We start from the raw sequence: 24,499 nt of genomic DNA on the forward strand, positions 1-24,499 counted from the left end.
AGACAGAGGGACTTGCCCAACATTACAGAGCTGATAAAGCGTGAAGGCAGGATTTGAATCTTTTAAAGACTGGCCTGGGGCTGGAGTGCCGCCCTGGCTCTCACCATTTCCCTTGACCAGCGGTGCTCAGCTTCCACGAGTTCTGCATCCGCGGCTGGTGCATCGTGGGAAAGAAGCAGACGTGTCCCTACTGCAAAGAGAAGGTAGACCTCAAGAGGATGTTCAGCAATCCGTATCCTTTATTGGGGTCCTTGTTGGGAGTGGGCTGTGGGAAGAAAGTACTGGACAGTGTGACCTGCATTTGGGTCTTCCTGGGGCCCTCAGTTCTGCCCTCAACCTATTCTCAGCCTCCTTGCAGCCATTGTCACAGACAGACAGATTTGTGTCAGCCTTAGGCTGTGTTTTCTTACACTGGCAGTTCCTTCTTAGAGAATGTGTTACTGGAGGCCATCCCTGCATGTTAGTCGTGGGGAACTAGGATTTCTCTCTCTACCTCTCTCAGGGTTGCCCTGCCTCCTGTACCAGTCCCCTCTGTTTGCCTCCTGCATTCTCTGCGTTCAGCTCTACTCCAACGGACAGGCTGTGAGGAGGAAGAGGAGGGGGAGGGCAAAGTTGGGAGTAGGCTGAGTAGGAAGTGAGGCTGGGCCCTTCCAGAAAGCCTCCATTCCTCTAGGCTGTGGAGCAGCTGGAAAGTGGGGCAGACCCAGGGAGCCCCACCACCCATGCTAGATCACTCCTGGCAGCTCTTGCACAGAGCCTCTTTTCTTTAACACACTGACAGCTGGGAGAGGCCTCACGTCATGTATGGGCAACTGCTGGACTGGCTTCGATACTTGGTAGCCTGGCAGCCTGTCATCATTGGCCTAGTCCAAGGCATCAACTACATTCTGGGCCTGGAATAGTGACGAAGAGCATCAGTGGAGAACCCACCCCACACGCCGTGGAGCTCAGGGCACTCTCCTCCCTGCCCACAAAGACCTCCTGGGTGGGAAAGACTCAAAGGGGCGCTTGGGCCACTCAGGACCCCTCCGGTTGTGTCGGACTGGGGAGGGATATGATGGAGACCCAGCCAGTGGGGCTGTCAGCAGTGGGGGGCTTTTTAAAAGAAAACTATTTTGATGAATATATTTTAAAAACTTTTTTTTTTTTTTTTTTTTTTAAATTGTGGAGCATAGGAATTGCCCCCCTCCAGGCTTCACCCTCCCTGCCTAAGCAGGGTGGGGGCAGACCCTTGACATTTTTGGTTTAAAGGAGCCTTCTCATCTCTGCCCGAGAACACTGCTGGGCTCCCAGGTAGCTGAAGACCTCAGCCCACCCACTCCCTTCTTCCCTGTGTGGGGCTCAAGCCTGGTGCACTTATATAGAAGAGCTAATGTACTCAGGCTGGTGCCACGGGTGAGCACTGAGGCCCCAAGTGTCCTCCCTCCCCCACTGTCTGGGACAACAGGACAGGTGTTGTGTCTGACTCTGTCTCCCCCTGTCCAGGAGCTATAGGCTGGTTGAGGCAAGTGGAACCTTATCAGTGACTTGTCCAACAAGGGAAGCCTTGGGGCCTCAGAATTCATTGAAGATTTGTTTTGGGACAACTGGAAGAATCAGCACCATGGATACTTGCCTGTGGGCAGGGCTGTGGTCAGCCAAGAATAGAGGTCATATAGTTGGGCTGTGGGGCAATTGTTGGCAGCCATGACTGACGGCCCCTTGTGCAAGCTCATTCTTCAGTGGATCCTTCAGTGGAGTGGTGACACGTGCCAGCGGTCACTCTGCCACATCACTTCTTTCTTGAAAGCCTAAGAGTGCGTATGCATGTGTGTGTGTCTGTGTGTGTGTTTGCACGTGATGCAGAAGAATATGACAGATGTCAGCTTCTCCCTGTGTCAGATGATATGCCCTTGAAGCTGGCAGGGGATTCCCAGTCCAGGGAATATCCCTACATGATTTTTGTCGTTCATGGGTCCCCCCTGGGCCTGCCAACAAGAGTGGTGGGTGGGTAGAGGGATAAGGCCCAAGTGAGTACAGGTTCTGAGAGGGGGCTTCTAGGAAGGCCCCAGCCCTAGTACTAGGCGACTTGAATAAAGTGGGAGGTCAAACATGAGCCTTTGGCATTGGGTTTCTAGGGAATATGACCCAGTAGGGCCTGCTCCTTCAAGGGCAGCAAGAACCAAGCAGGATGTTGTCACTCCCGTCTGAATAAAGCTCCATGAGCTGGGTTGGAAAGCTGAACATTTATCTTGCTTTCTTCTTCCCACCTCTTTCCCTGGGGTCTCCAGGGGTGTCTTGCCTTTGCTAACCCCCATCTGAGACCTGAGGGTCTGGGGATGGTTGGGCCTGCCTTTCTGCTGTTCCTGGCTGTTCCCCTGCCGACATCCCTAGGAGTGGTGGAATGCCAGGCTCCTGTCCTGTGGCCTAAGGGGGCCTGGGGCATCACTGGGCCTGCTTTCAGACTGAGGTTGCTCTATGTTCTCACTGCCTGAGGCCAGTGTCCTGCCACCACTTGCCTTCCTTAGGGCCATACTCAACCTTGGCTTCTCTTCCCCAGCTGTGGCTTCCCATGGTACCCTGCTGCTTATGCCACCCGTGGGGCTGTTCCCCTCCTCAGAGAGGGGAATGGGGCTGGTCAAAGGACCCAGGGATCACCCTTTCACTTTTTTCCCCCACCCCCATGTCAGGCTCAGGTGAGAAGCCGAGGCCAGGCTGTCCAAAGCTCTTTTCATGTGTAACAGTCCTGAGTCCCTTGATCTCCCCTTGGCCCAACTCTGGCCTTGGTTCCACTAAGGCAGAGTCCTCTTGTCTCTTCCTACCATCCCCCACTGGACTGTCTCTCTCAGAAACCCCAGGCAGCCTTGCCTCCTGACCTAATTCCTGGAGATGCTGGTGTTCCTGGGAGGAATTTCCCCTGCATCTTACGTGCTAGAAGCCCCTGGGGCAAGAGGTAGGGGGAGGAATTGAGAGGAGGAAAAACGTGAACTGGATACCTAGAGAAGAAGGATGTGACTTGTAGTCTCCTATGTCTAAATTAGGAATATGAATCTGGTTTTTCTACAAGAAACTTGAGATCACAGCTGACTGTGTTCCTGATGCATCCACCAAACCCAGTTCCATCTGTGGGCCTCCCTGGCTCTGTCACCAGCCCTTGCACCCTCCTGATCACAGGAGTCACAAACCTCAGACGTGCAGCTCCTGTCCACACTTAATGTATGCATGCACATTGGATCACCCAGCCCTGGTCTTTCTGCTTCCATGGATAACTGCATGACCCCGAGAGGGAACCTCCTTAGATTTAGCATCCTAGGTTCCTCACACGCCTCACCCTGAAACCTGGCCCTCCCGCAGCCCCAGCACCAGCACCATTTGTCCCATCAGTGACCAGATTCATATTCTGGTGTAGCCTCTGTTGCCGGAGCCAGTGCTGAACCAGTCCGCCTCTTCCCCGGGAAGTGCCCTCCCTTCCCTCCTGTTAGGGTTGGCTCTTGAGCTTGTGTGCCAGTTCCTGGGTTGGCCGTGAGAGTTCTACAGACAAGGGGGAAGTGCTCTCGGTGTATTTCCTGTGGTGGGTGTACATGCAGCTAGACACAGCTAACTTGAGTCTTGGAGCTCCTAGAGGGGAGCTTCTGGAAAGGAAGCTTCTTCAGGACCTCTCGGAAGCCAGGTAGGAGTCTGGAACTACTAGTGAACCTAGACCTGTAGCTCTGGCCAGAGGGGCTAGGATGAGAGACGGAGGGTGTGATGGTGAGTGCTGGGAGTTGCAGCCGACCTTGGGGCTGGTGGCTGGGGGAGTGGGGAGCCTGGGAAAGGCCAGGATGTGGATGGGCTGGTATGGCATTGAGCCTGAAATGGTCCAACTTGGGGTCCCCAGTGCCTAGGAAAGTTGTCCCCTTGAATATTAGTGTGAAGGTGAAGGAGGAAGCAGATGCCTGTTCATATGGAAACAAAGACCTGGCTGTGAAGAGGGGAGGTGAACACCAAAGTCCTGACACTTGGATGGGACAGAATTGATCTGTGAGAGACTCTTACCTAGTTCACACCTAGGTGACCCTGGGGGTGGCGTGGGGGTAGGTTAGAGATCCCAGTCTGGTATCTGGAGAGTAGGGGTCCCAAGAACTGAAGGTTTTTGGCCACTGAACTTTGGCTAAAGCAGAGGTGTAACAGCTGCTCAGGATTCCCTGGTTAAAAAGTGAAAGTGAAATAGAGGATGGGGGCAGTGCTTTCCCAGAAGGATTGCTCGGCATCCTGCCCTTCCCAGAAGCAGCTCTGGTGCTGGAGAGAGCACTGCCTCCCTGTGTGACTGGGTGAGTCCATATTCTCTCTTTGGGTCTCAATTTTGCTTTCCCTAATGAAGGGGTAAGATTGGACTAGGTAAGCATCTTATAACCATTTGTGGTCCTGAGAGCTGGCGTGGGGAAAGATTGTCACTTGATGACCCCCCCAGCTCTGTTTCTGAGTGCTGAAGGAGCTCCAGGCTATGCTATGGGAGGAAAAGCCAGCTACTGAGAAAAAGCGGGAGTGGTTTACCATTCTCCTCCCCCACCTTTCACCAGAGAAGAGGACATTGTCACAGATAAAGAGCCAGCTCACCAGCTCCTGACACATGCATCATGACCATGAGACACAACTGGACACCAGGTAGGCCTTGGGGCTACGCATGGGCAGGAGGGGTAGGGTGAGGTCTGTGAACAGAATGGAGCAATGGGCTAACCAGGAGCCTTCACCCCAAGGCAAACACCAGCCAACAAACCTGGTGCTGCTGCTTTAAGAACCTGGGCGGATGCTGTGGCTCTGGCTCCATTCTAAAGCTCCTCTGTACTCTATTCAATAAGGGGCTAAAGGGGTGGGTGCTGAGGGGCCCCTCTTCCCACTCTGATTCCCTGGCTAGAGCCCAGACATCTCTGGGCTGGAGTTACATCCTTACCCGGGCAGCCCACTCTGTCTCCAGTCCAGATACGAGCCAGGATGCTGAGCGCTCCCAGGCAGCCCAGCCGCTGACCTGTGACTGTCCTTTCCTCAGACCTCAGCTTCTTGTGGGTCCTGCTGTGTGCCCACATCATCACTCTTCTGGTCAGAGCCACACCTGTCTCGCAGACCACCACAGCTGCCACTGCCTCATCTAGAAGCACAAAGGACCCCTGCCCCTCCCAGCCCCCAGTGTTCCCAGCAGCTAAGCAGTGTCCAGCATTGGAAGTGACCTGGCCAGAGGTGGAAGTGCCACTGAGTAAGAAGCACAGTGGTCAAGGGTGGGCTATGGGCACAGAGGTTCCCAGGGTCGGGTTGACTCTTGAGCGCCAGCCCCCTTCTGCCATGCACCACCAGCTGGGCCAGCTGGACTGAGCATGCACCATTCTCCTTCCCCAACCCACTGTCATGGGTGCAGGCTTAGCACAGCTCCCAAGATGCTCCCTATGAAGTAGGACAGAGAACTCAAGACGTAAGTAATGGTCACAGACCTCCCAGAGCCTTGGTTGCAGTGAACTCCAAGGCCAGTCCCGCCACCCAGAGCCTGCTGGCCTCTGGCCATCTCAGAGGAGCAGCAGCCATCCAGCACTGCCTCTGTCACCTGGGTTCCCAAGTCACCGAGGCTGGGCACTAGAAAAGGTCATCCTGGCCGGGCGCGGTGGCTCAAGCCTGTAATCCCAGCACTTTGGGAGGCCGAGACGGGCGGATCACGAGGTCAGAAGATCGAGACCATCCTGGCTAACACGGTGAAACCCCGTCTCTACTACAAAATACAAAAAAAACCTAGCCGGGTGAGGTGGCGGGCGCCTGTAGTCCCAGCTACTCGGGAGGCTGAGGCAGGAGAATGGCGTAAGCCCAGGAGGTGGAGCTTGCAGTGAGCTGAGATCTGGCCACTGCACTCCAGCCTGGGCGACAGAGCGAGACTCCGTCTCAAAAAAAAAAAAAAAAGAAAAGAAAAGGTCATCCTGAGGAGACAGGTTCAGTAGAGGAGTCATCACGTGAACCAAGGACCCCTCCTCACATTCCCCTATGTTTAGGGCTAGGGCCTCTCAGAGACAACTGCACTTCCCCTTTAACAGACATTCCCACCTGGGTGGTGTGCAGAGCAGTTCTCTAGGTTCCAGATTCATGGGGACTGAGGGGAGCTGGCAGGGAGGGCACAGCAGGGCAGGGCAGGGGAAGGGCCTGCTCTTTGGAAGGGCTAACTACTGCCTGTGTCCCTAGATGGAACGCTGACCTTATCCTGTACGGCCTGCAGCCGCTTCCCCAACTTCAGCGTGCTCTACTGGCTGGGCAATGGTTCCTTCATTGAGCACCTCCCAGGCCAGCTGTGGGAGGGGAGCACCAGGTGAGGGTCGCAGCAGCCAGGTGGGTGGGAAGGCGGCCTTTTCTGCGGCCCTCTCATGACCTTTCCTTCCCCTTCGCTCCAGCCGGGAACATGGGAGCACAGGTACGCAACTGTACAAGGCCTTGGTGCTGGAGCAGCTGACCCCTGCGCTGCACAGCACCAACTTCTCCTGTGTGCTCATGGACCCCGAACAGGTTGTCCAGCGTCACGTCATCCTGGCCCAGCTCTGGGTGAGGAGCCCAAGAAGAGGCCTCCAGCAACAGGAGGAGCTCTTCTTCCATATGTGGGGAGGAAAGGGTGGGCTCTGCCAGAGCAGCCTCTAAACTAATGCCCAGCATTCCTCAAGGTCAGCCAGACAAAAAGGAACTTGGGTCTTGGGCAGGGGAGGCATGGCCTGGGGCAAAGTGATGAGATGTCCCTCGTTTCCTTGGCCTGATCCTTGTCTGCCTTCACTTCCTTAGGCTGGGCTGAGGACAACCTTGCCCCCCACCCAAGAAGCCCTGCCCTCCAGCCACAGCACAGGGCCACAGCAGCAGGGTTAAGACTCAGCACAGGGCCAGCAGCAGCACGACCTTGACCAGAGCCTGGGTCCTACCCGTCTACCTGAAGTGAACAGTCCCTGACTGCCTGCAGGCCGTGTGGGCGAGCAACGCACCCCCTCCTCCTCTGCTTTGGGTCCCTTCTCTCACCAAATTCCAACTCCATTCCCACCTACCTGGAAAATCGCAGCCTCCTTATAATAATGCCTCCTCCTCCTCCTGCCATTTTCTCTCTACCTACCCCATTAGCTTTCCTAACATCCTACTCCTCACACTGCTCTACTGCTCAGAAACCACCAAGACTGTTGATGCCTTAGCCTTGCACTCCAGGGCCCTACCTACATTTCCCACATGACTTTCCGGATGCCTCCAGCTATTCCTGCTTTCCCCAGACAGCTCCCACTCCCATGTCTCTGCTCGTTTAGTCCCGTCGTCCTCACCATCCCAGCAGGGGAACTCTGAAGCCTGGTTGAAACGCCACGTCTTCAATGAAGTTACCCTTGTTCAGCTCTGGCCACATTCTGCAGACTTCATGTCTTCTTTCTGTATGTTGTTTTTTTGTTGTTTTCCTTCACTCTAATGGACTGATCCAGGGAAGGGATGGGGGCAGTGGCTGCTTCGGCTCCACACTGTGTCTGTGTCATCCCCACATGGGTCCTCATAAAGGATTATTCAGTAGAGGCATCCTGACATCTGTTCATTTAGGCTTCAGTTCCACTCGCAGGAACTTTGCCTGTCCCAGGAGGGAGTATGGAGTATGGGAGAGAGGGACTGCCACACAGAAGCTGAAGACAAAACCTGCTTCAGGGGAACACAGGCTCTTGAAAAAGAAGAGAGAACAGCTCTTCTTTTATTTCATAATGCTCCCCAGGAGCAGAGGCCAGTAATGGAGACTGGGAAGAGCCTGGAAAGATGCGCCTCCAGGAAAAGGGATGACAGAAAGGAGGTGGTCTGAAAGACTCAGTGGGGACAAGGTAGGCTCCAAAGAGCCTAGATTTCCCCTCCTTTTCCCACATAGATCAAGGCAATTCAGTACTCACGGGAGAAAAATAGACTTTATTTACAAGTAATAACATTTAGAAAAGATCCATCCCCGGCCCTTAAAAACCTTCCCATCACTCCAAATCCCACCCCAGTGCAAGTCTGGGGAAGGTAGGGTGTGAGCTGCCGCTGAAGGCTGTCCCCTAACCCCACTCCTGAGACACAGGCCCATCATCCTGGGAAAGAGCATCCTCTGGCAGGTGCTCCCACCAGGTCAGACCCAGTCCTGGACTTCAAGAGTGAGGGCCCCTGCTAGGCCCAGCCTCCAGGAGAGCAGGAACCAGGGCCTACTCCTCTTATGGTCCCTTCTAGATCCAGAGGCTAAGAGGAAGACTGGCCAGGCCCAAGGACCCAGCCATCAAAACCAGCCTCAAATCTGGTTGTGATGGAGAAGTGACTTTGCTTTAAGAAAAAAGGAGGCAAGGTAGGGAGAGCGCCCACACTGTCCATGCTCCAGGCCTCCTGGGCCAGCTCTTGAGAAGTTGCCAGTGAAGGTCCAGGGACCAGGTCAGGGTGCGGGCAGGCATCACTGTCTCTAGGGGTTTGGCTACTGTTGGCCTGGGAGCTGAGAGAAGGCACTGAGAGGGACAGTAGAAGGAGGACCAGGTGAGGTCAGCATCAGCGACACAGGTGGGGCCACTCACTGGTACTGGCCCTTTAGTGCTTTGCCTGAAAGAAACAGTCACAAGGCCAGATGAGAACTTGGAATGCCAGCCTGCACCCACGGGTTCGGAAGACCTCTTCCTGCTCCCATGCCCCGATCTGGATCCCCTCCCTTGTGAGCCCCGGGGTTATCAGGTGCTGGCTGTGCCTGAGCAGCTCTGGGTGCTCTCCGTAAGAATGGGGCCATCTGTCTTCTCTCCTTGGTAACGAGTAGCTACCAGGACAGCGACACCTCTTACCCTGCACCCTCCTGCAGCCTGGCGTGGGCCTGTCTTGGATGCTACTCCGTGGGGCGGTCTAGGGGGTGCCCATGCTCTCATCAGGTTTCCCTCCCCCATCCTGCCAGTGGCCTCTACCTTGCCCTTGGCTCGAGGGGTGGCAGTGGTGGCAGCAATGGCAGCAGCAGTGGCGGCGCTGGCTGTAGTGGTGGCGATGCGCGGAGAACGGCGGGTTCCACTGCGAGTGTTGGGGGAAGCCTTGGACAGGGCCTTCTTTGAGGCTCCCCGCCGCAGAAGGCTGTTCCCTAGCTTCTTGGGTGTGTTGAGGATGCTGAAGGCCATTGACTGGCGCCGGTCAGCCTGCAAGGAAGGGCTGTCAGACCGGGAGACCCAATGCTGCCTTCCCAGGCCAGCCTGCTGTGTGACACTCTGCCAGCAAGGTCCTGCCAGGGCGTCGCTTCATCCCCCTTCAGCCCCAGCCTCACCTGTTTAGTTGAAGCTGGAGCCGCTTTCTTCTGGGCCTCAGTAGCGCTCTGTTTGCGCCCTTCATGTCGGTCTCGGGGAGTCATGGGGCGTGGGAAACAGCTGGTGGCCTTCTTAGACTATGGGGAACAGGACAGTTAGGCAGACAGTAGCAAGAGTCGTCACATCTGAAGCCAGGTGTCTTGTCCTCTTAGAGCTGAGTGGACCTTGTAAGTCAACTTGTGCAACCTGCTCCCCTACCCAACTCTGGGCCAGAGGCTTCCCTTCCCAACAGTTCCCATCCATAGGTTAGACCCTTGGAGAGAGGGACGGAGAAGGGGAAGTGAGGGAAGGAGAAGGGGAGAGAGGGAAGGCTCCCTTTAGTCCTTGGTGAGCTGGGCCTGACCTGGGCACAATGCTGGAGCAACACCCAGAAGCCTACCTCAGGAGTTCCAGGGCCCTGGTGGGGCTCTAAGGAGACCCGTTTGCGCTGCTGCCGGGTGGTGATGCCAGTGCCCTCGGCTATCTGGATTGGCTGCATGCTGGCTCGGCGCAGGGTCTCCTGGGGATCTCCAGTTTTCATCTCCTCATCTGTGATGGTGCCCAGGCTCAGGGAAGGCTGCATGGGTGGAAGAGGCAGTCAGTGGACCGTAGCTGTGTGGAGATGGAGCAGGACCTGGGGCTGTCCCAGAACTCTGCACTTGCCCGCCATTTAGGGTAGGCGGACCCTTCCTACCTCTCACGAGGCCTCCCTTCCTGTTCTGCTTTCTACCTACACCCCGGGCAAATGGCCACAAGCAGTGCAGTCCCGACCAGATTCCTCTCTGAGCTCCTGCTCATCCCCAGGGACTTCACTCCTAAGCACCTTCCCTGCTGTCTGTTCTGCCTGGAAGCATGACAAGGTCACCCTCCCTGTCCTTGGCCAGTCAGCGATCCAGGGCTCTAGTGCTCAGGCTAGATCAGCAGGTGGGATTCTAAGGGAGGACAGGGATGGGAGGCCCTGCACAGTGACCCCAGGGCTCACCCTGGACTCCAGGGGATAGCAGGTCTTCAGGTGTGGGGGGCACACTCGATTGCGCTGCTGCAGCTCTGCAATGCGGTTCCAGTCATCCAGCTGCTCAGGCTCATCCTGGCAAGTGCCCATGTAGAAGCTGTTCCTTCCTGTGGATGGCAGGGAGGTGGGAACAAATGAGCCCAGAGTCAGCAGGTTGCCTGCTGGCCCTGGCATCTTGCCAGCCTTTGCTGCCACCTACCCCATAAACTTGAAGCCCAGCACACCAATCTGATTCAGTGCCACAGGTGCAGGAGTATGGCACACAGACTATTTCTATCCTAGGGGCTTGCTCGCCGCCTTCTCCTTGGAGAGGGCAGAAGAGGTCACACGCAGAGGCTGCTACTACATCTTATTCACCAGCCAAGGCTTGGTGCCCAACACCCAGAGGAACGAATTAAGGACCAGGAATTGATTCCCAGGGGCTCTCTGGTGCCCAAAGAACAAGAGCTTCCAAGAAGAGTCTGGCCAGCCTGGCCTTTCCAGCAGCCCATCACCACCTAAGGGCATGGAGGACTCCCCACAGCTAAGTGTCACAATTGTGCTGGGAATCCCAGGCCCTTAACTCTGGCTAAGAGTGCCCCTAACACAGCCAGCCCCTAGATGGGCAGGTAAGGAAGGCCCTGAGGCTGCAGGAAGGAGGGGCAGGTGGAGGTGGACGGTAGCAAGGAGGCCAGCCTTGGATTTTTAAAAAGCTTTCCTCTTTTCCCTGTGCCACGATCCACCTTCCATTCTAATTTTGGGGTATAGTAAGTCCCTGTAGTCCCCTCACCTGGAGGGGCCCCACTGGACACCCCGGCCTGGGAGCGACGAGCAGAACTGCGAGTGGTGGGGCGGTAGCCAGGCAAGCTGAGCAGGGCTGAGTTGCCATAATCGGGAGAACTCAGGCGAGCTAGAGACTGAGTAGAGGAGGTGGCTCGCAGGCTAGCCTGGGAAGCCGGAGCAGACCGCGTGCTATAGAAGGATGAGTTGGCGCTGTCTGGCTCTTCCACATCTAGCTTCTGGAAGAGAGAGTGAATCTGTTGCAATGGGGTGGGCCCTGGCACTATACAGAAGCCTCCCATTCCCTCACAAAGCCCTGAGATCCCACGGCACATCCATGCATTCCCAACAGCTTTGCAAAGGCCCTTAACGTGTGTCTGCAAGAAATGGGCCTTGTTGACAGAAGCCCTCACAAGGTGGTGCTGATGTTGTCAAGACTCTTTTCTATACATTTTTTTCATGGAGTCTATTCATAATGCTTTGAGGGAGGGAATGCAGAGTGTTTATCGGCCCATTTTAGAGGTGAAGTGCAAAGAAATGAAGTGACTAGCCCCAAATCACACTGCTAGGAAGTATCAGAGCTGTCTCCTGACTAGTCAGGCTCATCCCACAGCCTCTGCTGTCCCTCAGTCCAAGCTTCCAGGGCCCTTACCATTTTCTACAACTTCCCCAACTTCTTGGTAGCAGGGGACACCCTGCACACACAGGTCCTCCCTGCTGTACCGGGGCCCCTCTCCCCTCCTCCCAAACCTCCCCTTCAAGATGTGGAAACAAAGGCAAGGGCCCACAGCCTGGCAGGCAGTCCACTGGGCAGCAACAATGCCTCTCAGCTGCATGGGGCATGCTGGGAGGCACTGGATGGGCTGCAGCTTCACCATGTTCTCTCCCTTCACCCTGTACAGGCTCAGTGCTATACATGGAGAGAACACTAGCCTTAGTCAGGAGGCAGGGATCTAATCCCAGCCCTGCCCTTTTCTTCAGAAGTGCCCCTAACCAAGTCACTGCCCTTTTTAAGACCTCAGCTTTCCCACTGTAACATGGACTGGCTGCTCATCCCTGCCTGCTCCTGACTGAGTGCCCAATGCAAAGACGCCCTTGAGAGGAAGTGGGAATTGCTGCCCTGCAGCCCCTGTCCCAACAGCCTGACCTTGGTCATGGTGATGTTGATGATCTGTGTGGTGCGCCGACGAGCAGAGCGGGTCTTACGACCTGAGTCCAGGAAGACATCTCCCAGGGAGTCCAGGCTGCTCTCCAGGGGGGCCTGACTCCGAGCAGGGATGGGAGTGAAGTAGAGACTCTCCAGGGATTCTACCTTGGGGGGCAGGCGCTGGGAGACAGGTGAGGCTGGTTCTCCAGGGACGCTGGTGCCGTCTGGCTGGGTACGAGGCAGCTTGCTATGGAAAGGAAACCTGCTGAGGTACAGTCCTTTGGGCTAGAAGGCATTTTGTCCAGCCATTTTCCAAAGTGACCATTTCCCATACTATAAGCAGATGAGGTCAAGCAGCCTATCTCTCTGAATTTTCAGAGGTACCAAGGAAAGCCCTTGACCTGGGCCTTCCCTTCAGTCCACTCCCCTGGCTTCTCCTAATACCTCCTCATAGTGGTAATGCCCAGACCCAGATGTCCCATCCTCACCAGATGCCCATGGCTGCTCCACAGCAAACACGTCCCAATCTAAGCCCACTTCTCTGTTATTCCTCCTTCATCTCCCATTTCAGTGAATACGAGCACCTGCCACTCAGGCCCCCAAACCATGAACATGGGCATAATCCTACGTTGTCCTGCTTGGGAAGCCCAATCACCAAGCCTCCTGAACAGCTCTCTCAACCATACCCTCTCCATGCTCATGTCCTTTCCCTGGTTTGTCTCATCTCCTCTCACCTAGACTCATCATGGCACTGACAGAGGCAGATGAGTGGTGACAAGCAAGGACTCAGGCCAGGCTGCACAGGGTCAAACCCCAGCTCTACCGCTGGGGGACCTTGGGCAAGTGACTGCCCCTCTATGCCCCAGATTCATCTGTTAAAGGAGACAGAATAAACCTACCTCAGAGGGTTGTTGGGGGATAAATCAGGTATAATTGTTATGAGTGCTTTATGTCTGGCACAAAATAAGTACAATGTAAGTGTTTAATAAAAACATATGTATTTCCAGTCCTAACTTCTATACTGGCTATTAGAATCATCTTTTTAAGATGGAAATTAACCATGTACTCTTCAGTTTCAAATTCTTCCAAGGTTCCTTTTTTTTTCTCCCTTAAACCTTTCAATTAGAGCCACCAAGTTTTCCTCAATGCCTTTAGGATCAAGTCTTAATAGCCGGTCTCCAACGGGGAGTCCAGATGGCCCTCTAGGATCTTGGGCCTTCCTGGCCTTGCATCTCAGCCTAGTCAGGCTCTTTCACAGCCTCTGTTCATACTGCTCTTCTCTGTCAACCTGGCACACACACCTATGGATGCTTTCAAGACTCAGCAGGAGCGATAGCTTCCATGAAGCCTTTCTTGACCGCTTGCTTTTTATTCCAACTGTGCCCTAAATAAACATCTGGTATAATACCTGTTTTTCTTTATTCTTCTCTAAGAATAAATTTGGATCACATCTTATTTATCTCACCAGGATACAGCCTGATAAACAGCGGGTACTCCATAAACAACAGACATAGGGAGGAAGGGTGCCTCCTGACCTGGTGATACTGAGTGGGGTCCCCTCCTCGCAGCTCAGATCCAGGCTGTCAATACTCAAGTCCAGCTGGGGCTTAGCCTGGGGCTCACGGCTCTTTAAAGCATCAGTTGCCACCTGGAATTTGCCCAGGTCTCGAAGCTGCTGGTCTGCGTGGGCAACCTGAGAAGGAGAGGGCCAGGGGGAGAGTGAAGAAAAACCTAAGGCATCAGTGGCCTAGGAGGAGAGGGCACAGGGGTCCAGTGGGATAGGGGTGAGGTGAGTCTGCCAGCCAAATTCTTACCTGTGCCTCCAGGCTGCGCACCTGGGCAGTAAGGTGGCGGCATGTCTGTTCAGCCTCCTTGGTCTTCAGCCCAGCCTGCTGTAGCTCATGGCCTAGCCGTTCGGCTTCAGCTCGCAGCTCTTTGTTTTCCTTCTGCAGGTGCTCCAGGCTCTGCAGCTGCTCCTGCAACTCTTGGTTCTGCTGCTTCTTGGCATCATAATGAGTTTTGGCTTTCTCCATCTGTGGGCAGAGAGGATGGGTGGGTGGGGCAGAGGCTGGAGGGCAGGAGGAAGGTAGCATGGGCTGGGGCTGGGCTCCTTACCTGCAGCTTATAGTGCTCAGCTGCCTGCTCCTTCTGGCTCAACTGGGCTTGCAGTTCATTCAGCCGGGCCTGGAGGCGCTGGGCCTCCTGCTGGCTCTCACCTCCCTGAGCCTGGACAGCCTGAGAAGAAAGTCCACTCAGGAAAGCTGGTCTGGCCCCTCTATCCAAGTCCACTCATCTGCATCAGCCACTGGGGCTCCAGAGGTGCTTCAGACTCCTGCACTTAGGAAGAGGAAGAAAACCACACCACCCCAGATACACTCCACCCGACTAGAGCCTACTGAACCTGAAGTCCACACGCCCTTCAGTCCACATCCATAGTGGCCTTTCCCTGACCAGCTTCTGCCCTATCTCTGCCTTCTTTGAGATCAGACACAAACTGTCTCATCCTCTTTGCATGCACACACAACCTCCCCTAGGAGGAAGGGAACCGATCCTCGAGGAACACCCAGGTACGGAGCCTGGAGTGAGGCACTTGGCATGTGAGCTCTCTGAGGACAGGGGAACTTGTTTCTCCTCAAAGCCACTCTGAGAAGTCACTTCATCCCCTTTTCAGAGGAGGAAACTGAGTTCAAAGATTTAAGCAAATTGACCATAGCAACAATGACTAAATGGCAGAGTAAGACTTGGTCCACTTAACTCCAAAAGCCCGTGGGGGCTTATTTATGATGCCCACACTGCCTCCTGTCCAGACTATAACTCCTTAAGAACAGGGCCTGATTCTCTGTCCATCTGCAAGGCCAGCAAGTACTCTGCGGTAGATACTGTATAGAAGCATCCCACCTTTGCCTCTCCTAACACAGGACAGGCCCCACAAGGAGCAGAATAAACATTTGTTTATTGCAATCAAGACATGCTGTGGCACCATGGTATGAAATGAAGTTCTGAGCTCCCACCAACTCCTAGGACCCACCAGGGCTTTAGTGAGTCCTAATACCACTGATGCCCAATTCTTTTGCCCCTGACTAAAGGCTGTGAAGCCTAGAACTGCAGAAAGCAAGTATTAAACCAAAGAAGGTGACACAGTTGGAATCATTAAGAATGTTATTAAACTGCATTGTAATATTCAACACTGGTGACACTCATTCTTTCCCTGCCCAGACTATCTGGACTTACATGGTTCAACAGAACTTTATGCAACGGTGGAAAGTTCTGTATCTGCGCTGTCCAATACAGCAGCCACTAACCACATGTAGCTACTGAGCAGGGACACAATGTAGCTAGTGTGATTGAAGAACTGGATTTACTTTAATAAATTTCAATAACCACACATGACTAGTACCTGCTGTAGTGGACAGTGACAGTTGAGAGATGGGAACCACCCTAGTTGTCTCTTGAGAGCTCCCAGAAGACACATGCAGGGGCTTCTAAGCCACAGGCTTCCTAGGAGGGCTGCCTGGAACACAGGGTGCCCCTCCTCTGCCCCCACACCCCCACGGCCCGAGAGCTTAGAGAACAGCTTTCCTCCCCTGTCCAGAGGCCAGACCGTTCCCCCAGCTGCCCCACCTTCAGCTTCTGCTGCTGCACTTTGCTGGCTTGGTCAGAGTCAGCCAGTTTCTTCCTCAGTTCTTCCACCTGGGGAGGGAAGAGGAGGACAGAAGACTCAGGAGGACTTCCCCTGGATGTTCATCCCAGATGTCCACCCATCATGGGGTGGCCCAGACCAGGATCCCCAGTGTTCCTAGAATAAACTCAGGCCCTTTCTCTGGCCTCCAATTAGGGAACAGCCTGCTGCCCAGGCTGCTTGGCAGGGCCTGAGTGAGGCAATCTAACACATAGATGTTGCCAGGGCCACCTGTCCATACTTGCCTCTACCCTGAGCCTGCAGAGAAAGAGGCCTGCCCAACCCCTGTCACCTCCAGAATCGGAACTGACTCTGGACAGCTGCCACCTCACCACCACCCTGCTGCTGCCACCACTCTGCAGCCGCAACCTTCCCAGGACCTAGTCTGTAATTCTAGCCGACATACTCAATGAATTTTCATGCCTCCCTCCCAGAAACTGCCAAAGCCCAAGCCCACAGATGCTCAGACCTCTTCCCAACATCCACACGCTGTTAGGGCTGGTGCTAGCAGCATGGCTGCTGTGGTTAGCATTGGGGGAACAGATTGCTGGAAGACAAGAGCAGGTGTAGCACATGTACTCCAAAGCCCACCCAACTCCCACAAAGAGGAGCACAGGGAGTAGGGGAAAAGAAAGAACATAACAGCCCCATGCACCCCTGGCTGCTTCAAGTATTCTGGGAGTTCAAGCATGACCAGGCAGCACAGGGGAGAGGCAAGGGCTCCATTGCTAACTGTTTGCTATTCACTTTGATTCTCCCCCATTATCACAGGCTCCTTAGAGGAAGAGGAGGGCCCAATTTTTCGGCAGTCCTGGGGTGGCTGGGTAGGAGAGTGACAGGGAAAGGGTGCTCTAACACTAGCTCTATAGCCTCGATGTCTCAGGCAACACAAAGATTCCTGTGAGAAAGAGGCAGCCAGACCATGTGACCCCCCCACTCCCCTGCCCCCATCTGGTATAGACCCCTCCTGCTACTTCACCCTCAGCCTTCCTGCTACAGACATCTCTATGCTGTGCTTGGGGTTAGAGCCCCAGAAAGTGATGGGCAAGTGTCCTGAGCCCACAATTCTCCCTAACCTGTGGGGGCTGCCTTGCATATCACCTTCAAGGCTTCCATAAAGCTGTACTCTGGTAAAAAGGGACACAATGTTAAACGAGGCCCACAGGTAATTCTGCTGTTCCTCTTAGTTGGGTATCCTTAACTAGACAGAGTACTTGGGAAGTTTTAGAATCCCAAAGATTGTGTCTGTCGTTGGTTCAGGTGTGGGAAAGATGAAGCCAGTGCTACCCCTTGTCCCTGATAGCCAGATGAGAGAAGGTGCAGAAGGGTGGAGAGGCCGACCTGGGACGGGTGCGATGAAGCCCGAGAGAGCCCAGCACACCGCACTCCTGGGGAGCCTGGGCCTGGATTCCATGGCTTGACCCTGCCCCCTTCACAAACAGTTCACAACAGGAGCTGGCGGAGGCAAGCTGCAGCCGGGCTCATGCACTGAGACTGGTCACCGTTTAAGCAGCCAGCACTTAGGGAGGACCCCAGGCATTACCTGTTTAGTTTGCTCTCTCTGAAATACCTCTAGCTGCTCCACCTGTACATGGGGGAGGAGCAATGGAGACAGAGTGAGATGAGGCCAAAGAGGCACCAGCCCTGCTGCCAGGCTGACCTCACTGAGGCTCTGATACTTTCCCCTAAGGCGCTAGATTGACAGTAAGTTTAAAAATGCCAGTTAGACTGATTCTAGTCCCCAGTGGCTCCTGAGGCATCCAGTGCAGGTGCACCTCTGAATGGGCTGGTGGTCATCACAGCTTGACTCTCTAGTGACAGAGCCTTCAGGAGCGGGGAGGCCACTGACATTTTCTTTAGGATGACAGGGGCAACAGACTTGAACTCCATCAGCCACCTCTCCTTTTCTGCCACCCAGTGAATGAGGAAAGGCAAGACACTCCAGTGTAGGAGACAGAGGCCCTGGAACACAGGATCGATGTCCCTACGCTCTCAGCTCCTGATCTTTGGGAGGGTGGTTGGGCTGAGTACCTTACCTGGGCAGTGAGTTTCTGCTTCTCTTCCTGGAACCGCTGCCTCTCCTCCAGGACCTTGACCTTGGCACCCTCATACTTGGCAGTCATCACCTCCAGCTCCCGGGCAGCGCTCTGTGCTTCCCGCTGCACCTCAGCCAGACGAGTCTCAGCATCAGCACGTACAGCTGCCAACTCTTGGACATACTTCTCCCGGGCCTGGTCCAACTCCACTTCCAGAAACTGCCGGCCAAGGTTAGCCCGCTCACCCAGCCCCCGGTTCTCCTCTGCCAGCAGGCCATGCGCCTTCTTCAGCATGCTCAGCTGCTCTGCGTAGCTGGCCTTCTCTGCCCGCAGCTGCTGAGCTGTTCGCTCCTGCTCTGCCACCTTCTGCCGCAGAGGAATCAGCTCCCCAAGCTCCCGCTGGGCCCTCAGCAGCTCTGCCCGCAGCCCCCCAGCTGCCTGCTTGCTCTGCTCCAGCTCCTCACGGTGGCGTTTCTCGGCAGCGGCCTGCTCGGCCTGCAGCTGCTGGCAGAGGTGCTTAGCTGGCAGCAGCTCACTCACCAGGGCCTGTGTGCTGGTGTGCTCGAGCTGCAGGGTGGAGAGGGCCTGCTCTTTCTGGAAGAACTTCTCCTGCCACGCCTTCAATTCTTGGCCCAGCTCCTCCGCACGCTCAGCCTGTGAGGTCAGCTCCTGCCGCAGGTTCTCTGAAGCCACCCGCTGTTTCTCGGCCTCCTCCCGGAGGCTCTGCACCTCCTCCCGCAAAGCAGAGCTGCGTTCTGCAGCTCTGGCACTGTTGCTGGCTGTCTCTGCCTGGAGCAGGCGCAGCCTGTCTTCCAGCTTCTGGCTCTTCTCTGACTCAGCCATCACCAGCCGCTTCAACTCCTTGCTCTCCCCCTCCTTCTCCAAGACCTGGCGATTTAGGATGGACACCTCCTCCTCCAAGCTGCTGATGAGGCTGTTTTTCCTCTCAGCCTCTTGCCGGCTCCGGGCCACCTGGGCCTTCCACTCATCTTCAGCCTTGCTGTGGTCTTGTACCTTGGTGCGGAGGGCAGCCAACTCCCTTTGGGCCGAGGCTAAGGCACTCTGACTGTGCCCTAGCTCCCGGGCCTTCTCCTCTAACTGGCCCTGCAGAGTCTCCAGAGCACTGTCCCGCTCAGCCCGGGAGGCCCGTTCAGCCTCGAGGCTGCGTTCCAGACTGTCGGCCTGCTCCTGCTGCTGCTGGCATTGCTGCTCCAGCTTGCTCACCTCTGCCCGCAGCGCCTCCAGCTTGGAGCCTGTTGGCTCTGTCCTGCCAGCAGCCTCAGATTGGGCTCCTGAGCCAGATGCATGCTCCTTTTCTTTCTTAGCCAGCTGTTCCTTCAGTTGCTTCATGGTTTGCCTAAGTTCCTCCAGCTCTTTTATCTGGGCTGCCTCCAGGCCACGAAGCTTGACCAACTCCTGGTCCTTGCCTTCCTTTTCCGTCAAGGCATGAGCCAGTGCCTCTTGCAGGGTAGCAAACTCCACACGCTGCTCATTGAGGGCATTCTGCAGCCGCATCTCAAGCTCTGCTTTGGCCGCCTTCTCCAGGGCAAGATCAGCTTGGGCCCGGCCCCGCTCCTGGGTCAGTCGTGCCACCTCTCTTTCCTGCTGCCCACGCTCCTCCTGCTGCTGCCCCTGGCTCTCCATCAGTGCAGCCCGCAGCCGCTCCAGCTCATTGCCCATCTGCTCTGCCTCCCGTTCCATAGCCTGCAGCGCTGCCTGTGTGCTGCAGAACTGGCGTCCCTGCTGCTCTTCCAGCCACTCAGGCTCTCTGTCCCCTGCCCTCGCAGGCTCCTTGACTAACTCCCGGGAGGCTGTTTCCTGCTGCTCACCTGCCTTGCGCACCAAAGTCTCCAAGCGGGCCACCTCTTTGCTAGTGGCAGCCATCTTTTCCTGCAGAGCGGAGAGGTCGTCTGCAAGCTTCTGGGCCCTGACTTCCTTCTCTTGGACCTGCTGGAGTGCTCTGGCCAGGTTGGCGTGGAGCTCAACTAGCTCATTCTGCTGCCGGCTTATCTGGAGCTCGCTGTGGGATTCTATGCCTGCCACCTTCTCCTTTGCCTCCTGCAGCTCCTGGCGGGCCTTCTCACATTCTTCCTTCAAAGTCATCAGCTGTTCCTGGAACATGGCGCCATACTGCGCCTCCTCTTGCTGGCTCTCCTCATACCGTTCACGCCAGGCAGCTACTTCTTTGACAAGCTGCTCACACTCACTCTCAGCTGTGCGCTGGGCAGCTATGGCCTCTGCCAGCTCCTGCCGCAGGGCTTCAGTCTCGGCCTGATGGGCCTCTCCAAGCTGCTGTAATCGAGCCTCCAGTCCCTTGCGCCCAGCCTTCTCTTCTTCCAGCTCCTTTTGTTCCTGCTTATGCTGCTCCACCAGGCTTCGGGTCTCTGCCTTCAGCTCAGAGATACAACGCTGCTGCTCTTCCAGGGCATCTGCAGCCCTGCGCTTCTCCTCTTCAAGGCTGCCCTTGGTGACCTTCAAGGACTCTTTGAGGGCCTGGAGCTGCTCCTGGAGCTGGTCCTTCTCCTGGGCCACCCTTTCTTTCTCAGTTGCTTTTTGCTGCTCAGACTGCAGCTGGAACTCTAGCTCTGCTACCTGGGCCTGGGCCTCATGCTGTTCCCGGCAGGCTGTCTCAACACGGGCGCGGAGTTCCTCCACCTTCTGGCTCAGCTCTGCCTTCTCCCGCTGGGCCTGTGTCACTGAGGTCTGAGCACTGTCCCGGGTTTCATTAGCCACCTGAAGTTGCTGCTGCAGAATCTCCAGCTTCGCAGCCTTCTCCTTCTCCAGTGCCTCCAGCTGCTGGAGAGCCGCATCCCGCTCTCTTAAGGAGGCCTCTCGCTCCTCTGCAGCAGTGGCCAGTTGCTGGGCGTGGTCCCGCCTAGTTACCTCCTGCTTCTCTGCTACCTCCTTCAACTGCTGCTCCTTCTGCTTCAGGCTACTGCTCAGCTGCTCCACCTGGTGGCGGAGGCCCTGGGAGGCCTGTTCTTGCTGTTGGAGGGTCTGTGCTAGCTGGGCCTGCTCCTCTTTGGCCTGCTGCTTCAGGTCAGCCAGTTCTTTATCCTGTTGCTGGATGGTGGCATTGAGTGTGGTGAGCTCAGAGGTCAGAGAGGCCACCTGGGCAGTCAACCGGGCCCCATGAGCCTGGGAGGCCTGCTCCAGCTCTTCCTTGGCCTGGCTGAGGTTGGAGATGGAGCTCTGCAGGTTGGCGATCAGGCTAGATAGCTGCTGCTTTTCTTCTTCAAAGTGGTCCCGCTCAGCAAGCAGCTTGGCTTCCTGCTGGCCTTGCTCAGTCTCCAGCGTCTCCACCCTGGCTTGGAGCTGTGTGTTGTTTGCAGCAAGAGTGGCTGCCTCTTGTTTCAGGGTTTCCAGCTGGTGGTATAAAGAGATAAACTGGGATCAGCATGACTCCTCAGTCACCAAGCCTCCTCTGGAAATGGCAGAACACCAGGAACCCAAAGGTACTGAATGTGAGTCCACACCAACTCCCAGCACACAGGTCGCCCTGTGCATTCCTACCTGCAAGACATCACCCAGCACCTCGCCCTTCTCCTGGGGTGGGTTCTCCCGCAGCAGGGCCAAGTGTTCTTCCAACTGTGAAAGTTTTCCCTGAAGGATTTCGTTCTTCTCTTCAAGGCATTTCTGGGAGTAAATGAGACCCATGTGAACAGAGAGGTGGAACAGGCACCAGATTACCACACAAGCCCTCATAAACATCAACAAACATGGGGCCCATCATCTTGTTACCAAGATATCCCTTTGCCATGACCTAGAAAAAAGCAGAAATCATGGAACTGGGAGCATGAGGGACCTGACTCTCTAGACCTAGTTCTAAGGCAGAATAAAATCATAATGTGACCTTCTTACTACTTCCCCAAGGCTGCTGAGTTTACTTCAAATTTCCTTACTGTATACCCTTCCCCAGATAAGTCCTGATTCCTAGATTATCCAAATCACCACCAGCTGCCCACCATCCTCTGGGCAGCACTGGCAGCAGCTGCAACATCCCCCAGGCCCAAACCCACTTCTTCACCACTGTTCACTAAGCACCTGTAAGAGGCTGTGCTGGGTGCATCCCTATTTTTTTTTTTTGAGACGCAGTCTTGCTCTGTCGCCTACGCTGGAGTGCAGTGGCGAGATCTTGGCTTACTGCAACCTTCGCCTCCCAGGTTCAAGAGCTTCTTCTGTCTCAGCTTCCCGAGTAGCTGGGACTACAGGCATGCATCACTACACCCAGCTAATTTTTCTTTTTGTATTTTTAGTAGAGACAGGGTTTCACCATGCTGGCCAGGCTGGTCTCAAACTCCTGACATCAGGTGATCCACCCGCCTTGGCCTCCCAAAGTACCGGGATTACAGGCGTGAGCCACCGTGCCCGGCCTGGGTGCATTCCTGAATTTCTAATTCACTTACAAATGTGAGAGGCAGCTATTACTATTTCTCTTACAGAGCAAGAACCTGAAGCAGATGCTAAGTGCCAAGATCAAGGGCTACACGGTTATTACTAAGTGGCCAAGTTAGGTTCTTACCAATAGCAACCATAACAACTGGTTCACTGAGAGCTTACTTTACACTACGTGATGTGTGAAGTGCTTTACATACATTTTCTCATAATAGGTGATAAGGCTGCTACTCGTTATTACTCCCATTTTAGGGAAAGAATGCTTAGAAAAACAGACTGATTAACTTGTCCAAGATCCACATCTTATAAACACCAGAGATAGGATTGAAAGGTATACTATAAAGTGAGGGCACTGACTGGGGAAAAAAATAAAAATAAATTTTAAAAAAAGAAAGGTGTACTAGACTGAAGCCCACAATCTTTCAACCTTTCAATTACAGCACACTATCAAACCTTGAAGACAAAGCAGCTTAATACCCAAAGGCCCAGAAAAGCACAGTGGTAAACTGGATTCAGCTTTGCATATGTGGTCAAGACTGTGGCTGTGACCCCAGCAGAGGGTTACCTTATCCTGCAGGGTTGTGCTGAGCTCCTTCTCCAGCTGGGCCTGCTTCTCCAGCCACTCCTGAGTGGCCCTGCTGTGCTCCTCTGTCAGCTCATTGAGGGCATCCTGTAGCTGCTGCAGGTGACTGGCAAACTCCCGCAGCTGAGATGGGCAAGTGAGAATCCCCATCACCCAGGGTCAACGCTGACCCTACCACTGCTGTCTGCTCCCTGAACCCCAGGGGCTGGATGCCTCCAATTATCCTGCCAACCCTCCACAAACCAATCACAGCCATCACACTTCTAATTCAGGACCACAAATCAAACTTTAGGGTCACAACCCAGTACCCGGGAAGCAGCCAATTATGGGACAAGGAAAGGGGCAAAATATGCAGGTCTCTGGAGAGACTGTAGCGTAAGACAGGTGCTGGGACATTCTTCTCAACCCTCTCTTGGGGAGCCTTCCAGACCACCTCAGCCCTGAGAGGCCTCCATGCACACACCACCTTAACACCCACCTTAAAGGAAAGGTCTCCATTCTCCTCCAAAAGCTGGCTGATCTTGCGATCCATCTGGCTCTTCTCTGTCTTCAGGTCCTGGCACTGCTTCAGGGTTTCATGCAGCCGCATGGTAAGGCTGCGAGGGAGGGAAGCAGCGAGAAGAGAGTATGGATGGGCCCCTGGCTGGGTGGACGGAGGGGCGGGAGCCTGGGAAGGAATGTAGGGAGAGTTGTACCTCTCATTCTTGTCACGTAGCTCCTCAAGCTCCCTGGGCTCCAGTGGGCTGGCTGCCTGCTTCTCATTCAGCAGGGCTAGGCGGTCAATGCGCTGCTGCATCATGGCTATCTGTGCATCTGCCCAGAGTGGAGGGAGGAGGAGAGGAGAATCGGCACAGAACTATGTGCAGGAGGGGAAGGGAGGAGGTGGCATAGGGAGGAGGAGGCATACAGAGGAGGAGGAATATGGTATCCAATCTAAGGGAAAGAGAAGATGGGGACAAAGACAGAACCCAACTTCCAGGAGGTCAGCCTGACCACAGGCCCAGGGCTGAGCTCTAAGCTCCAGGGTCCAGCAGAGGGGACAACATGAGAGGCCAAGGGGACATCCTTCTGGCAAGTCTATTCACACATCTGCCAGCATGCCAGCCACCTACCCTTCTCGGTGAGGAGCTTGCGGTTCTCAGCCAGCTCCAGCTCCAGCTCATCCCTATTACTTCTCTCATCGGCAAGCTGCTTCTTCAGCCGTCTCATCTGGAACTGTGGGGTCTGCAGGATATCGCCCATGGGAGAAGCTGGAGAACCTGAGAGAAAGCTGAGGAGGGAAAAGGCCCAGTTGCATTGGTAAGAGTCTAAGATCTGAAGCAATCAGCAACAGGCAGCAGGAAGGGAGTGGGGTCTGTGGAAGTGTCCACTAGCAGCTGGGAGGCCTGTGCACCTGGGTTCTATTTGCAGTGCTACCTCAAGCCTCATGACATGATCTTGAGAAAATTTTTCTTCTCACTGCCTTAATTTCTTTGTCAGAAAAAAAAAAGTGATATATTATCCTTGGCTCTGCAGAGATGTGCTAAGAGAAGGGACTTCATTGTAGTCTTTGAGGAAGAAGGGTATTCCATAAACAGGGAACAGCTTTTGAGGGAGACCTTCTGTGCATGACAAATCCCAACCAA

General features: G+C 54.9%; 3 protein-coding genes and 1 long non-coding RNA gene across 20 annotated transcripts in view; 3 read left to right on the forward strand and 1 right to left on the reverse strand.

Moving 5' to 3' along the window:
* Positions 1–2,223, forward strand: part of RNF121 (ring finger protein 121) — a 67,143-nt gene extending 64,920 nt beyond the window's left edge. For all 4 annotated transcript variants that reach the window (XM_008020002.3, XM_073019071.1, XM_073019074.1 and 1 more), the window contains 2 exons: positions 131–232; positions 782–2,223. In XM_008020002.3, coding sequence (XP_008018193.1) covers positions 131–232; positions 782–902 — 223 coding nt within the window. In that variant the 3' untranslated portion in view covers positions 903–2,223. The remainder of the gene's footprint in view (positions 1–130; positions 233–781) is intronic.
* An 830-nt stretch (positions 2,224–3,053) lies between these two features.
* Positions 3,054–7,518, forward strand: IL18BP (interleukin 18 binding protein). 6 transcript variants are annotated; one of them, XM_008019998.3, is made up of 6 exons: positions 3,054–4,289; positions 4,539–4,623; positions 5,006–5,209; positions 6,175–6,298; positions 6,381–6,528; positions 6,760–7,518. In XM_008019998.3, exons 2-6 carry the CDS (start codon positions 4,596–4,598, stop codon positions 6,838–6,840), a joined length of 585 nt encoding a protein of 194 aa, XP_008018189.1. In that variant the 5' UTR covers positions 3,054–4,289; positions 4,539–4,595; the 3' UTR covers positions 6,841–7,518. The 6 variants fall into 6 exon arrangements, with proteins under 6 accessions (XP_008018189.1, XP_008018190.1, XP_008018186.1 ...); XM_008019999.3 differs by having other exon boundaries at positions 3,054–3,649; XM_008019995.3 differs by having other exon boundaries at positions 6,381–6,644; positions 6,760–6,864.
* Positions 7,519–7,873: 355 nt separating this feature from the next.
* NUMA1 (nuclear mitotic apparatus protein 1) overlaps positions 7,874–24,499 on the reverse strand; it is a 79,843-nt gene continuing 63,217 nt past the window's right edge. For 6 of the 8 annotated variants that reach the window (XM_008019992.3, XM_038004895.2, XM_073019049.1 and 3 more), the window contains 18 exons: positions 23,987–24,144; positions 23,570–23,687; positions 23,353–23,470; positions 22,857–22,997; positions 21,410–21,532; positions 17,897–21,262; positions 17,404–17,445; positions 15,803–15,871; positions 14,297–14,416; positions 13,996–14,214; positions 13,717–13,874; positions 12,182–12,428; positions 11,045–11,273; positions 10,246–10,382; positions 9,664–9,840; positions 9,245–9,361; positions 8,898–9,119; positions 7,874–8,547 (listed from right to left, as the gene is read on the reverse strand). In XM_008019992.3, the coding sequence (XP_008018183.1) occupies positions 8,536–8,547; positions 8,898–9,119; positions 9,245–9,361; positions 9,664–9,840; positions 10,246–10,382; positions 11,045–11,273; positions 12,182–12,428; positions 13,717–13,874; positions 13,996–14,214; positions 14,297–14,416; positions 15,803–15,871; positions 17,404–17,445; positions 17,897–21,262; positions 21,410–21,532; positions 22,857–22,997; positions 23,353–23,470; positions 23,570–23,687; positions 23,987–24,144 (5,773 nt within the window). In that variant the 3' untranslated portion in view covers positions 7,874–8,535. The remainder of the gene's footprint in view (positions 8,548–8,897; positions 9,120–9,244; positions 9,362–9,663; positions 9,841–10,245; positions 10,383–11,044; positions 11,274–12,181; positions 12,429–13,716; positions 13,875–13,995; positions 14,215–14,296; positions 14,417–15,802; positions 15,872–17,403; positions 17,446–17,896; positions 21,263–21,409; positions 21,533–22,856; positions 22,998–23,352; positions 23,471–23,569; positions 23,688–23,986; positions 24,145–24,499) is intronic. The other 2 variants (XM_073019066.1, XM_038004900.2) reach the window with 1 other exon arrangement.
* Positions 21,245–21,759, forward strand: LOC103247985 (uncharacterized). 2 transcript variants are annotated; one of them, XR_503098.3, is made up of 2 exons: positions 21,245–21,351; positions 21,527–21,759. It is a non-coding gene; the product is annotated as an uncharacterized lncRNA (long non-coding RNA). The 2 variants fall into 2 exon arrangements; XR_005242616.2 differs by having other exon boundaries at positions 21,256–21,360.

The sequence above is a fragment of the Chlorocebus sabaeus genome, chromosome 1 (assembly GCF_047675955.1).
Source record: "Chlorocebus sabaeus isolate Y175 chromosome 1, mChlSab1.0.hap1, whole genome shotgun sequence".
Classification (NCBI taxonomy): domain Eukaryota; kingdom Metazoa; phylum Chordata; class Mammalia; order Primates; family Cercopithecidae; genus Chlorocebus; species Chlorocebus sabaeus.

What these genes read in the sequence shown, in the direction of transcription:
- IL18BP (XM_073019079.1), top strand. Translation starts at nt 4,596, where the DNA reads ATGACCATGAGACACAACTGGACACCAG. An exon ending in AGAGGTGGAAGTGCCACTGA is followed by an intron (nt 5,210 to 6,174) that starts GTAAGAAGCACA and finishes CTGTGTCCCTAG; the next exon opens with ATGGAACGCTGACCTTATCC. An exon ending in CTGTGGGAGGGGAGCACCAG is followed by an intron (nt 6,299 to 6,380) that starts GTGAGGGTCGCA and finishes CCTTCGCTCCAG; the next exon opens with CCGGGAACATGGGAGCACAG.